This window comes from Anolis sagrei, chromosome 1 (genome assembly GCF_037176765.1).
Source record: "Anolis sagrei isolate rAnoSag1 chromosome 1, rAnoSag1.mat, whole genome shotgun sequence".
NCBI lineage: Eukaryota > Metazoa > Chordata > Lepidosauria > Squamata > Dactyloidae > Anolis > Anolis sagrei.
This window is the reverse complement of record NC_090021.1, coordinates 148,840,010-148,854,570: the sequence shown is the minus strand read 5'-3', so window position 1 is coordinate 148,854,570 and position 14,561 is coordinate 148,840,010. Positions and strand designations below refer to the sequence as shown.

The 14,561-nt window shown below is 41.6% G+C and overlaps 1 protein-coding gene across 1 annotated transcript in view; it reads left to right on the top strand.

The window, feature by feature from the left end:
* ADGRF5 (adhesion G protein-coupled receptor F5) overlaps window positions 1-14,561 on the top strand; it is a 54,212-nt gene that overhangs the window by 8,678 nt on the left and 30,973 nt on the right. Inside the window, exons 2-6 of the mRNA XM_060785283.2 lie at window positions 375-503; window positions 3,011-3,077; window positions 7,058-7,228; window positions 10,905-11,087; window positions 12,239-12,357. Of these exons, the coding sequence (XP_060641266.2) occupies window positions 402-503; window positions 3,011-3,077; window positions 7,058-7,228; window positions 10,905-11,087; window positions 12,239-12,357 (642 nt within the window). The 5' untranslated portion in view covers window positions 375-401. The remainder of the gene's footprint in view (window positions 1-374; window positions 504-3,010; window positions 3,078-7,057; window positions 7,229-10,904; window positions 11,088-12,238; window positions 12,358-14,561) is intronic.

The following is a 14,561-nucleotide window of genomic DNA, read 5'->3' as shown; positions in this document are numbered from 1 at the left end:
AGGGACATCCTATTCCTCAACATGTGGTGGAAGCGCCTTCTTTGGAGGCTTTTAAACAGAGGCTGGATGGCCATCTGTCCGGTGCTTTGATTGTGCTTTTCCTGCATGGCAGGAGGATGGACTATTTGGCCCATGTGGTCTCTTCCAAACTCTGTTCTGTGATGTTATTGTTGGACACCAGCTATTGCCTTTCTCTGAAGCCAAGACTTGCCCAAAGTCACTCTGTGAGTTTCTGTGATGGAGCAGGGATGGTGTCCTAGTCCAACACTCATGCAAAAAGTTTGTTTATTTTTGCTACGACCTACTTTATAGAAGAAACAAAATGTTTATTTCTTTTAAAATAAATAAAATGTCATTGTTTGTTTTTTGTGTAGGTTTGGTAGCAACAAAACACCAGAAAAATGTTATTCTGGCAGATGATAATATTTTGGAGCCTCACAATGGCCAGAAGGTCTTTGCAGAGTTCCCTGGACTTCCGTTTTGGTTCACTCTCTCATTCATCTGTGAGTAACTTACATTTTAAGTACAGGGTGACTTAAAAGTGTATACAACATTAACTACTTATAATTCAAGAAGTTATTTTCCCCCATTGTTTTCCAAATGTACCATGTGTAATGGTTCCAATAATTTATCTATGTATTTATTTACTATATTTGTATACCACTCTTCTCAGTCCTTAGGCGACTCAGGGCAGTTTACAAATATAGAGAAGTGTTGCAAAATCACAAGAAAAACTGTTGGGAATCAGGAGCTGTTGCGCTCAAAAATAACCCTCACTTGGGGGTGATTCCACAAAATATAGCAGCGTGCCAGATGCACAGTTCATAAGCAGCAGAAACTTACATGTAGTGCGCAAGGATTGGCTTCCATTCACCAGGATAGAACAGGATTGCAAAGCCACAGCTTCATAGGATCAAAAATAATATGTTTATTAAAGATGAAAGAAATCCATTCTTGATAGGAACTGTTCTTGGAGCTAACTAGCTTCACTGAGCTATCTTCTAAGGCAGTGTTTCTCAACCTTCCCAATGCCACGACCCCTTAATACAGTTCCTCATGCTGTGGTGACCCCCCCAACCATAAAATTATTATTTCTGTTGCTATTTCATAACTGTAATTTTGCTACCGTTATGAATCGTAATGTAAATCTCTGATATGCAGGATGTATTTTCATTCACTGGACCAAATTTGGCACAAATACCTGATACACCCAAATTTGAATTCTGGTGGGGTTGGGGGGGGGGAGGCGGTTTGATTTTGTCATTTGGGAGTTGTAGTTGCTGGGATTTGTAGTTCACCTACGATCAAAGAGCATTCCGAACTCCGCCAACAATGGAATTGAACCAGACTTGGCACATAGAACTCCCACGAGCAACAGAAAATGCTGGAACGGTTTGGTGGGCATTGACCTTGAGTTTTGGAGTTGTAGTTCACCTACATCCAGAGAGCACTGTGGACTCAAACAATAATCAATCTGGACCAAACTTGGCATGAACACTCAATATGTTCAAATGGCGGAGTTTGGGGAAAATAAACCTTGTTTGGAGGTTCTAGCAGGGGAACGCAGCTATCGTAAACCCGGGACCGAAGACTGGAGACCTCGGTACACTCCTTCTATACCTGGGACGTCGTCCTCTTCCACCGAGCTCGCAGCTTCGGGAGGGACGCACATGGAGCGGTGAGGGAGGAAGGGGACACCCGCCTAGCCAGCCAGATCAGCCGAATCAACCCTGGCGATCAATGGGGTGACAGATGTCGCAGCCAGATCGCCCTCACATCCGGAAATAAACCTTGACATTTGGGAGTTGTAGTTTATTTATTTATTTATTTACAGCTTTTATATTCCGCCCTTCTCACCCCGCAGAGGACTCAGGGTGGATTACAGTGTACACATATATGGCAAACATTCAATGCCAATTTTTGACATACAAACATATACAGACATACACAGAGGCTATTTAACTTTTTCTGGCCGCCAGGGGAGCTGTCGCTTTCATCGTCCATCTGCAATGCTGATGAAGCACTTCCGCATTCCCCGCATGCTTCCCCGCTGGAATGCTTTGCTGGAGTCTTCTTTATGGCCTCATAAATCAGTTAATTTAGCTTCCCCACACTTTTAAGGTGGTACCTAATTTTCCTACTTGACAGATGCAACTGTCTTTCGGGTTGCAAAGGTCAACAACAGGCTACACACAATTGGTTGGAAACCCACTCCAACCCGGGCTGGCTTCGAACTCATGACCTTTTGGTCAGAGTGATCTTAATGCAGCTGACACTCAACCAGCTGCGCCACAGTCCCGGGGATTGCTGGAATTTATAGTTCACCTACAATCAAAGAGCATTCTGAACCCCATCAATGATAGAATTGGGCCAAACTTCCCACACAGAACCTCTATAACCAACAGAAAACATTGTATATTCCGATAGTCTTCTGACACCCCCTTGCGACCCCCCCCCCCCCAGGGGTCCTGGCCTCAGGTTGAGAAACACTGTTCTAAGGAAAGGAAAAAGGAAACATAATTAAAATAGTTATATCTACTACATCTTGCCCGGACAATGGCAAGATGCCTCCTTACTCTAGAGAAGACAAAGGAAGAAGGGCAGGCCAATATGGAGAACTGACCACATGGCCTCACCAGGGCATAAAAATACCTTTAAAGAGGAAGTTATATTTTCCCTGAAGAGATCACATTGCTAAGTATTCAAAGGGGAAGGAGATAGTGGCATGCATGATGAGTAAGACACCCCCTTCTAAGCCCCTTCTTAAGATAGGCATGCTTGAGGAAATTGGGGAGGGAATTCCTCACTCTATCTAGACTAACTACTCCTTGAGGGCTGCAGACTTGTGCAGTCAGGGATGAAACCCAACAGAAACATTAAGTAAAGTTTGCACTAGCAGCAGTATATTGCTTGGCAGCAACTGGCATAAAGTTGTAATTTATGGTGGAAATTGTAACTCTTCCCCTTTTTATTCATCTTAAATATTTTTGGGGAAATGTCTTTTTTTCAGATTCACAGTAAAGTTAGCAGAGGAGAACAGAGCAGAGAAGAAGAGTTCTACAGGCAGAAAAGACAAGGTATGTTGGAAGCTCCTAACAGTATATTTGTCTTACAAGTGGAAGTTATTCTTAGACCCCTTCTACACTTACATATAGTCCAGATTATCAAAGCAAATAATCAACATTATCTGCTTTGAACTGGATTATATGCATCTACATTGCCATATAATCCAGTTCAAAGCAAACATTCTGGATTTTTTATGACAGTGTAGAAGGGGCCTTAGTTGCACAGCCATTTGATTTCTAATAGCAAATGGCTGATTTGAATCATGGGCATAAGTAGTAATGAGAACAGGTTGAGCATCCCTTATCTGGAAGTCGTAAATCCAAAATGGTCCAAAATCTTCCTCAAGGGTGGCTGAGAGAGGCCCCTTCCACATAGCTGAATAAAATCCCACATTATCTGCTTTGAACTGGGATATATGGCAGTGTGGACTCAAATAACCCAGTTCAAAGCAGACATTGTGGGATTTTCTGCCTTGATATTCTGGGTTATGTGGCTGTGTGAAGGGCTCTGAGTGATACCTTTGTTTTCTGGTGCTTTAGTACAGGCAGACTTTGTTTCATGAACAGGGGCGGCTCAACCCATTACACAAAGTAAGCATTTGCAGTATAGTTGAGTTCGCCCAGGGGCGCTCTTGAGGCGCTCTTGGGGGAAAATAGACCTTGACATATGCGAGTTGTAGTTACTGGGATGTATAGTTCACCTACAATCAAAGAGCATTCTGAACTCCACCAATGATGGAATTGAACTGTGCTGTCACTCTTGGGGGCTATTATTCTTAATGAAGGAGAGATGGATGTGGCATCTTTCCCCCAAGGGATTGCTTCTTGCCCTCCTATAGGAAACTGGAACTCCCAAACACCCAAAACGCTGTAAATAGCTCAAAATAAGTGTTATTGATCACAAAGTCATTTCTTTAAAGCAATGAGCTGGAAAACTTTAGAGGGGTGAAGGAAAATATACATTACAGTCTCAATTAGTCCTGGGTCCAAGGGGCTTGAAGCTGAGAAGCCTCACCAAATTTCCTCCTTCCTCAATGGCTGTGAATGCCAGAGCAAACCACAACTCCAGTTCAGATGGCCTATGTTTTGAAGATTCAGGATCTTCCTCTGGAGCCAAAAGAACCGGCTTGAAGGCGCCTGGGTCTCCTCAATAATTGTCCAGGACGATCTAGATGTAAAGCATGAGTCCCAGGGGTAAAAAACCTCAGAATTGGTGCTAAGAGGTAACTTAAATCAAGGTCCTTTAGAATCAAGTATTTTACTCACGTCCATCTGGTACGAACTCTGATGGCAGAATGAAGAAAAAGGAAGTTCTCCCCTCTTGCAGGAAGAGGTGGAGCCAGACAGTACTGATTGACAGCTACAAGCAACCAATCCATACAATTATACATAAGCAGGATAAAAAGGGGCAGGATTAAGCATGATACAACAGTTGAAATCTTACAACTAACAGTTCTATACATAGGTGGCGCCACTCATGCCGTCACATGAACCAAATATGGCACACAGAACTCCCATGACAAACAGAAAATATATATCAGTGATTGCTTGGGGGGGGGGGGGTACTGTTTGCTTACCATTGAAAATTACCTAGGGCCACCTCTGTTCATGAACACCATTATTCAAATTATTTTAGATACGATTACCTCTAGGTTATATACCCAAGGTATGTATGAAGACTTGGGTCCCCATCCCAAAGTACCTTCTTATATATGTGCAGATATTCTGCAACATGAAAAGAATCTGAAATATGGAATATGTCTAACCCCAAGTATTTTGGATAAAGGATGTTCAACCTGTACAATGTTCCCTCACTTATTGCAGGGGTTACGTTCCAGGACCTCCCACAATAAGTGAAAAACCGTGATGTAGGGACGCTATATTTATTTTAATATTTATACATTATTTTAATCATTATACACTATTTTAAGTCTTTATAAACTTAAAATATAGTGAAGAAAAGGAAGGAAAGGCCCTTCAAGGCTGGAGGGAGGGAGGACTGAGGAGGGAAAACGCCTTGGAGAGCGGCAGTGGCAAAAACCCCCGAAACAGCAAAAATACTGTGATATATGAGGGGTATTTTTTTAAGTAAGGTCCGTTTGAACATAAGTACACAATGAAAGTTTATTTCAAAAAAGTAAATTTATTTTCAGAAAGTACATACTTCACTCTATTTTTCGACATAGTTGCCAAGTTTGTTCATTTATCATACCTCTGAACCAATTTTAAAATACCTTCTTCATAAAAACTTGCCGCCACCAAAAGCTACCAAATCGTCTGTAATCAAAGAAGGGCGACCGGAGCGGTCCTCATCATGGACGTTGTCACGGCCATCTTTAAATTGTCGTACCCACTTACGCACTTTGCTTTCACTCATAACAGTATCACCGTTCACTTCACAAATCTGTCGATGAATTTCTGCAGCAGGCAGGTTCCTTGCTGACAAAAACCGTATCACTGAGCGAACCTCACATGCGGAGGGTGAGCTGATAGTCTTAAACATTTTTAAAGCACAGAACAGAACCATACAGGTTAGCTACAGAGCGGAAACTGAGCACAGTTGCTCCCGAGGCATGCTGGTACACGACGCATGCGCTTGTTGCGGTATGCGCGCGAACTACTAGTGTCTACAACAAAACGGACCTTACTTAAAAAATACCCTTCGTATATTTTAAATTAATTTTTTAAAAATCCGCAAAACAGCGAGTCCACTAAAAGCGAACCACAAAGTAGTGAGGGAACACTGTGTTATGCAATTCAAGTAGAGATGAGGAAGCTGCTGGGATGACGCACAAGTTCCAGCCTGTTGTGGCTCTTTGGAAATGCAGTTTTGTTCCTTTTAGATCAGGGGTCCTCAAACTAAGGCCCGCGGGCCGGATACGGCCCTCCAAGGTCATTTACCCAGCCCTCGCTCAAGGTCAACCTAAGTCTGAAAGGACTTGAAAGCACACAATAACAACAGCAATCCTATCTTATCAGCCAAAGGCAGACCCACACTTCCCATTGAAATACTAATAAGTTTATATTTGTTAAAATTGTTCTTCATTTCAATTATTGTATTGTTTTAAAGTGTTTTCTGCACTACAAATTCAAGATACAGATCTCTTCTACACTGCCATATAAAATTCAGATTAGGTTCTTGTGGGTTTTTTCGGGCTATAGAGCCATGTTCTAGAGGCATTTCTCCTGATGTTTCGCCTGCATCTATGGCAAGCATCCTCAGAGGTATGAGGTCTGCTTGCAATAGATGCAGGCGAAACGTCAGGAGAAATGCCTCTAGAACATGGCTCTATAGCCCGAAAAAACCCACAAGAACCTAGTGATTCCAGCCATGAAAGCCTTCGACAAAATTCAGATTATTTTTGAACTGGATTATCTGACAGTGTAGACTCATATAATCCAGTTCAAAGCAGATAATGTGGATCATCTGCTTTGGTAATCTGAATTATATGGCAGTGTAGAAGGGATCTGTATCTTGAATGGTTGTGTAGAAGAGAGAATTTCAGCGGGAGCTTCTTACTATCTGGTTGTGTGATCTATTTATTTATTGTGTCAGGAGCAAACCAAAACAGTTGTATTGCATTAAAAATAAACAAACCAACCAACAAAATATAAAGTTTGCAGACTTGGTATTCTATTAAATGTCCTTAGGTTGTGTGATAAGAAACTCCTACTGAAAGTTCCTCTTTTACACAACCATTCAAGGTGCAGGAGCTTTCTTTGGTTTTTATTCCAGCAATTCTAAATATATTTTTGATGGCCTCTGATCTTTGGCTTTTAGTACATCTGTTTCAATTTCCACTCTGGGGAATATTCATTTTCTCTCTGGACAAAGAGACTGTGGGGCTGGTCTATAAATATATTATCATACAAAGCTTCCTAATTCCTGATTCTAGGGCTGCCTTGTATGTACACGCAGAAATGGCAAGTGTGAAAGAAACTGGAAGCCCTTGGCTGATTGTCATATGTCCTAACATGCCACTGTTTTTCAGCTGTTGGTTTGGATAGTTCAACTGAAGAACATACTTTTGTGATTGAGATAAGCTTTGCAGATTCCTCACTTCAGGAGACACTCCGGAGTTATTTAAACAGCCTTAACTTTCCACTTTTGGTAAATGTGTCTGATCCAGCCATGAAGATAACAAGTATTAATGTTACAACAGGTGGGTCATCTACTACTACAAGATTTATTTGCTTTAGTTGTTGTTTTGTTTATAAAAAAAGAAATTCCCGAATCAAGCAAAGGAGTCTCACCAAGATGATATAGGACACTCTTTCAATTGTATTTCCCTGCAGGCATTCTTCATGTGTATGCCGCTGGGAGATAGGGCTTTTAGTATTTGTGGCCTGGACACAGAGGCCCCTTCTACACTGCCTTATGTCATGGGATATAATCCTAGGGCCCTTTCACACAGCCCTATATCCCAGAATATAATGGCAGGAAATCCTACATGTGTGGACTAAGATAACCCAGTTCAAAGCCGATATTGTGTGATTTTCGGCCTTGATATTCTGGGATATAGGGCTTGTTGATCATTTCTGCTACCTTGGCAGCCACCTCTCCACAAAAGTCAACATTGACACTGAAATTCAACCCCTCCTGAGCTCTGCGAGTGCAGCATTTTTCCGAATGAAGCAGAGAGTGCTTGAGGACTGGGATATCCGTAGGGTTATCAAGGTGCTTGTTTATAAAGCTATTGTCCTCCCAACCCTGCTATACGCCTGCGAGACGTGGACTGTCTACGGATGTCACATGCAACTCCTGGAACGATTCCATCAGTACTGCCTCTGGAAAATCCTGCAAATCTCTTGGGAGGACAAGCGGACAAGCGTCAGCATGCGGGAAGAAGCAAAGACCACCAGCATCGAAGCGATGGTCCTCTGCTATCAACTCTGCTGGACCAGCCAAGTTGTCCGGATGCCTGACCACCATCTCCCGTATTGTAATTTTGAGAAATTCTTTGTGTCAGTAGGTCCATATTCATTATGTCCAGGACTTTCAGTGTCCACTCTTCTATTGTGGGAATTTCCTGAGATTTCCACAGCTGAGCCAGCTTGATTCTTGCTGTTGTTATTATTAGGTAGAAGAAGATCTTGTTTGAGTTATTGTCCATAACAAAGTCGGTGATGCCTAGCAAAAACTGTTCCGGTTTAAGTTCAAATTTTAAGTTTAAAAGCCAACCTTAAAAACTGTGGCATAGACACTGAGAACTGGGAAGCCCTGGCCCTTGAGCACTCCAGCTGGAGGTCAGCTGTAGCTAGCAGTGATGTAGAATTCGAAGAGGCAGGAATGGAGGGCAAAAGAGAGAAACGTGCCAAGAGGAAGGCATCCGGGACTGCCTTCCTCCTGGAAACTGATGCCCTCACTGCGGGAGAAGATGCAGATCAAGAATAGGGCTCCACAGTCACCTATGGACCCACCTCCAGCACACTGATCCTGGAAGACTATCCTACTTGGACAATGAGGGATCGCCTAAGTAAGTAAGTAAGGACTTTTGTGGTAGGGCCCCTGGATTATCTGCTTTGAACTGGATTATATGAATCTACATTGCATGAGATCAGATCCTGGGATGTAGGGCAGTGTAAATCCAAACCTGCACTTCCATATAATATCCTGATTGTCTGCTTTGAGCTGGATTATATGGCAGTGTGGACTCATATAACCCAGTTCAAAGTATATAATCTGGATTATATGGCAGTGGAGAAGGGGCCAAAATCTAATTGGTCCAACAGCTGGCTAGGTGCAAGTGCCAGATAAATCACTTTTGGGCTACCGTTTTCAATATGCACAGAGAATGCCTCTATGGAGAAGCAATATAGTACAGAAAAGCCCTTGCACTTTCCAGTATGCATCAGAAGAAGTGTCATTTATCATCATTTGCTGGGTCCTAGTGTTTTTCTTGCCCTGAGAAAGGAAGTCTGCTGGTACAAAAAAAACAAACAAAAAACATCAAAAAACCCTATAATGATAGTTTGTTGTAATTTGACCTGGCAACAATTTGACTTGGTTTTTAATATTTTAGGAAGTCACAGCCCTATCTTTCAGCCTATTTCCTTTCCTCTTAAGTGCATGATCTGACTTTGGGGCAAAGGGCCAGAATTTCTCCTGGATGTTACTAAGGAGTAGTTTCGTGTTTGGGAGAATTAACTCTGAGCAGGAAATAAGCACTAGCCGAAGGTATTTCTACAGCAGTTCGGCAGGAGATTTATCCTGTGGGAGGAAGTGTCTGCTTCCAGAAACAACTGGCTGTGTTTACACATTTATTCACCCCATTTTCCAAAATATTGTTACGGTTGTTTCACTGAGGAATTTTTTCCCTCTGCTATAAAAAAAATATAAGTTCCTTGGAAATCCTGATTATACTATAGGTTGTTTTTATTTCATTTTCAGAAGGAAATTTGCAGTTGTGTGACCTGTTTTGGGGAGGGAGGGAAGAGCCCAGTCATACAAGTGTGGAGACAGTTTCCAAAAAGTTCCAAATCCATCTGAGCAAATTTTACAGGAATCGGAAAAAAACCCGCAGAGGATATGCACTCTTGTGCTTAGAAAATGCATTTTTTCAAGCCCTCTACCAAAGTGATTTGATACATTTTGATAATTTTGATCTGTACACAATATTTTTCAATATTTTCTTTTTTCCTGAATATTCTACTCATTTGGTATTTTTTGGAAACCAGCTCCACAATTGCGCTTACGTCTCCTTTGGCTGCATTTAGACCTTCCGAGAATTTTTTTTACACACAAACATATAGTGCGCTTTAAATTTTGTTTTTATCGATTATGGTGCATACTTGTCCGAACGCATCTGCCCCTCTGTCCCACCACGCAATTTAAGATCATCCGGGGAGGCCCTGCTCTCGCTCCCGTCAACAGCGCAAATGTGGCTGGCGGGGACGAGGAGCAGAGCCTTTTCGGCTGTGGCCCCCGCCAAAGGAGGTAAGATCTGCTCCCTCGCTCCTGACCTTTAGAAAAAATTAAAATCATGGTTCTGGAACCAGGCCTTTGGACAATAGATGTATGCAGCTTTTAGTGGGACAAGGACTGGAATGGCAACTTGACTGATGAGATTGTTTTATGGTTTTAATAACTGTTTTGATATTTGATGATGTACTGTTTTTAATATGATTTACGTTTAAAGTATGGCTTTACTATTGTAGTTGTAAGGCATTGAATTTTTGCCATTATCTATGTGTAAACCGCAATAAATTCATAGACAATCAGGGCTGTGTGGCCATGTTCTAGAAGCATTCTCTCCTGACGTTTCGCCTGCAGCTATGGCAGGCATCCTCAGAGGTTGTGAGGTCTGTTGGAAACTAGGAAAATTAGGTTCATATATCTGTGGAAAGTCTAGGGTGGGAGAAAGAACTCTTGTGTGTTGGAGTTAGGTGTGAATGTTTCAATTGGCCACCTTGATTAGCATTTGATGGCCTGACAGTTTTTAAGTATGGCTTGTTCCTGCCTGGGGGAATTCTTTGTTGAGAGGTGATTAGCTGTTCCTGATTATTTCTTGTCTGGAGTTCCCCTATGTTTGAGTTTTGTTCTTTATTTACTGTTATAATTTTAGAATTTTTTAATACTGCTAGCCAGATTTTGTTCATTTTCATGGTTTCTTCCTTTCTGTTGAAACACTTGTGGATTTCAGTGGCTTCTCTGTGTAGCCTGACATGGTGGTTGTTAGAGTGGTCCGGCATTTCTGTGTTCTCAAATAATATGCTTTGTCCAGGTTGGTTCATCAAACAAAGAGTTGTTGTTGTAATATGAATGTAATGAATTAAATCAGCCATGTTCAGCAAATAATAATGCTTTATCTTCTCTGTGTGTTTTTTTTTTAACATTAGTGTGCAACTCCACTGTCACTGATACGTCTCATTGCTACTGTGAACATGGTTATGAATGGCCTGCCAACACATGCGAAGCATATCCCTCCTGTCCTGAATCTGCAAAAGCTGCAGGAACTCAGAGCTGCAAGTGCCTGGCATTGCTGCCTTCACAGGGGGGCTATTGCCAGCCTCAGTCTGCAAGTAAGAGCTGGTGGAAATGGACATTGTGGCTACCCTTTTCCATAGCTGTCATTTCAAAGCAGGGATGAACAATACTTGTAGGCTAATCCATTTCTAATGTTATGCAGCACCTATCACTTTCTTTTTTCTCTCTGACAATATTTATTTATGTGGTGGTGAGCACAGAAAATAACTAATAGCTTATGAGGAATACGCATAACTGGAACAACCACATATTTGTCTCCATTTAGTATGTGTCTGTTTCACTCCCTTTTCTGTGTTCTCCTTTTCTGTAGATCACAGTTTCTTTTCTCCCCCGATTCTTTGAAAATCATGATGCATGTCGTCAGTACTAAATAAATAAAAAGGTCACATACTAAGTAATTTTATCATACAGAGTATATCTTGCAAATGTTAAACGTTAGTCAATCAAAACAAAACATTCTTCCACACAAATTATGGTAAATGTGGCTCTTGTTCTGTCTTCCATATACCACAAGTCATGTAGTGAGCCCTGCCCTATACTCTTTCCTCTTTGAAAACGACTAAATCAGATGTATTGTCGAAGGCTTTCATGGCCGGAATCACTGGGTTGTTGTAGGTTTCTTCGGGCTATGTGGCCATGTTCTAGAGGCATTCTCTCCTGATGTTTCGCCTGCATCTATGGCATCTATGCTTGCCACAGATGCAGGCGAAACGTCAGGAGAGAATGCCTCTAGAACATGGCCATATAGCCCGAAAAAACCTACAACAATCCAGACTAAATAAGAAATTGAGAGGTGCCACTAAAATGGCCCATCTGTCTGTAGATATGCATGTAACATATGCATGTACTTTGAATGTCAAATTACATGAAGTTAGTTTTAACATCTGATTTGCAGACAGATTTGCTGACCTGCTTCCAAAGAGCTTGGGCCAATAGCAGTTCACGAAACAGGCTTGACCCATATTGTTTTCCTCCATTTTTACTATATTTGACATAGATTTGCAGACATCAATCCCCAAACTAGGCCCTGCCTTGAAAAATATCAGCAACGAATAAAATATCGAGACATGAGCATAGAAATAAAAAGTTAGATTCTGAAATATTAATATATTTGACATTGTTATCGCTTTTGAGCATTGGTTTCTACTACTAGTGGTACTATATTGCCTCTTCTTTTCTGCCTTAGGTAATCCTTCCACACACATAACAAAAATGTCTCTTGAGCTTGACGAACCCTTTTCTGATGATCTGTGGGATTCATCTTCCGTTTTGTTTAACCGATACAAATACAGTCTGGAAATTGCGGTATGTTTGAATTGGTTCTTAAAATAATGTTTGTGTGGAAAGTGTGTTGTGCATTTCTACTTATTTTGGTAACTGATATCCAGGATTAAAGTCATTTAGTATTGTGGCTATCCATGGGGAAAGCCCTCAGAATTTTGTCAGATTCCAACTACAGTATTTCACCGCATAATAGTCACACACACACCCTTTTGGGGAGAAGTGCAGCTATTATCTGATGGCAACTATTATGTGGTGAAATGTGGTGAAATACACCACACAATGGTGAAAGGGAGAGACAGTTCATCCGCCCACCCACCTTTCCCCTCCATGTTACGGAGCCTCTGCAGCTCGAAGGGGAGACACTAGCGAGTGGGTGCCCTTCGCTACTGGCTGGTGGGCAGGTGAGTTTACCTATTCTCTACCCTCTCCCTTCTGAACAACAAATACTTCTCTTTAGCTTGGAGAGGACAAGCAGGTGGGCAGGTGGGAAGATGTAAACACAATGATGGACAGGATATAGGGATTTTATCTTTGAAGATACCCACCGCTATCACCAATTGCGAGGAGGTGCTTGTGTGTTGCTGAGGTTGGCAACGGCAGACCCTAATAATGGAGGTATTTTACCTCAGGCACTTTTTAATCTCACCGCTGCCACCAATTGTACAGATGTGGATGTTATGGAGGGAATTTACCTCAGGCCTCAATTGTGTAGAAGGGTATATTATGGAGGAGGCCAATTATTATTTGTAAATTAAGGTAACTGCCACCAACGTGAGGTATTTGAGGTACAGACGCTCTACAGACGCAGATTTGTTGAGATGAGACGGTTTTCAACAAAAGATAACAAGTTTATTGTGTACAAAGCTTATGGTTGCAGGCTGTTAAATAACTTATGGAACTTTGAATAACACGTGGTTTATAATACAGTCCACTCTTCCAGATAACACAGCTTGTGGCTAACTTTCACTGAGGTGAAGCTCTCTAGTGAACAATGTTTCATTACTATAAATAGCCTTTCTATTTGATCTTCCCTCGATCAAATCTCTGATCTCTAGTCCTTCCTTAACTAGGGATCTTAACTAGGCTTCCTTTAGTCTTCTTTGACTAAAGAATCTGGCCAGGTTTCTTTCTTCAGCCCTCCTAGACTGAAAAACACCAGCCACTCACACACAAGCCTCTCTCTCTCCCCGGTCTTCCCCAGCCTCTCTCATGAGCTAGCCAACCTCGTCTCCTTGGCAATGCTCACTGTGGATTCAAACCAGATGACTCCAGTTTTAGCTACTGTTACAAACACAAATACATACTCTAACAGTTAAACACAAACATAATAACAATGACTTCTGCACTCACTCAGGTGAACCCACTCATTCGCCTACATGTCCCCTCTGGCTTGCCAAAGCAAGGCAAGGCTATGTAGTTGCAGAGGGGGGTGGGTGGGCAGGGCGGAATGAGTGAACTCATTTCTTGCCCCTTTCCTTGATCACTTCAGAGATTGACTCAGCTTCCAGTTAAGTCAACCACCATAGTGCAAAAGAACAGTCACTGGGTGAGTGAATTAAGCTTGCGACTATTACACGAGGAAAGGTAAAATATGAATTTTGTCTTCCCAAAAGGAGGCGTGTGATTATTATGAGGCGGCGACTAGTATCAATGAAATACTGTTGAAAATTTACCTGTTTATGCAAATTCTTATACAGACTGAGTATTTTTTTCGTAGACCATGTAAATATGGTATATTAGTCTCTTTGAGATGTTTATCTTGCATTTTGAATCTATAGTATTAACTTTGTCAATATTTTAAAGTAAATTATATATAAATAAAGATGACTTCCTGGTATATTTTACAATACAGGCGTATGAGAATAATAACATAAATTTGGAGGTGGAGAGTTCCTCAATACGGTTACATAAACTGAAAGATAAGAGACCAAAAATAGAAAAACTCTAAAACTTGGGGATTATAACACTGCTATGAACTTATATTTTTTCTGTCACATTTGGTACCTAAGGAATTTAGAAATCAATCACCTCCTGATTCAAAACAATAAGGGCTTGGGGCGGGGGCTGGGGGCTGGGGGCTCACCTATGCAATGAATATGAATACAATGGAACCTCTACTAAAGAGCATCCTAACTTAAGAGCATTTGAGTCAAGAGCTGTTGCTCAGCCCAAGTTTTACTTTGACATACAAGTAGTGTTTTGAGTTAAGAGCTATCGTCAGAGGG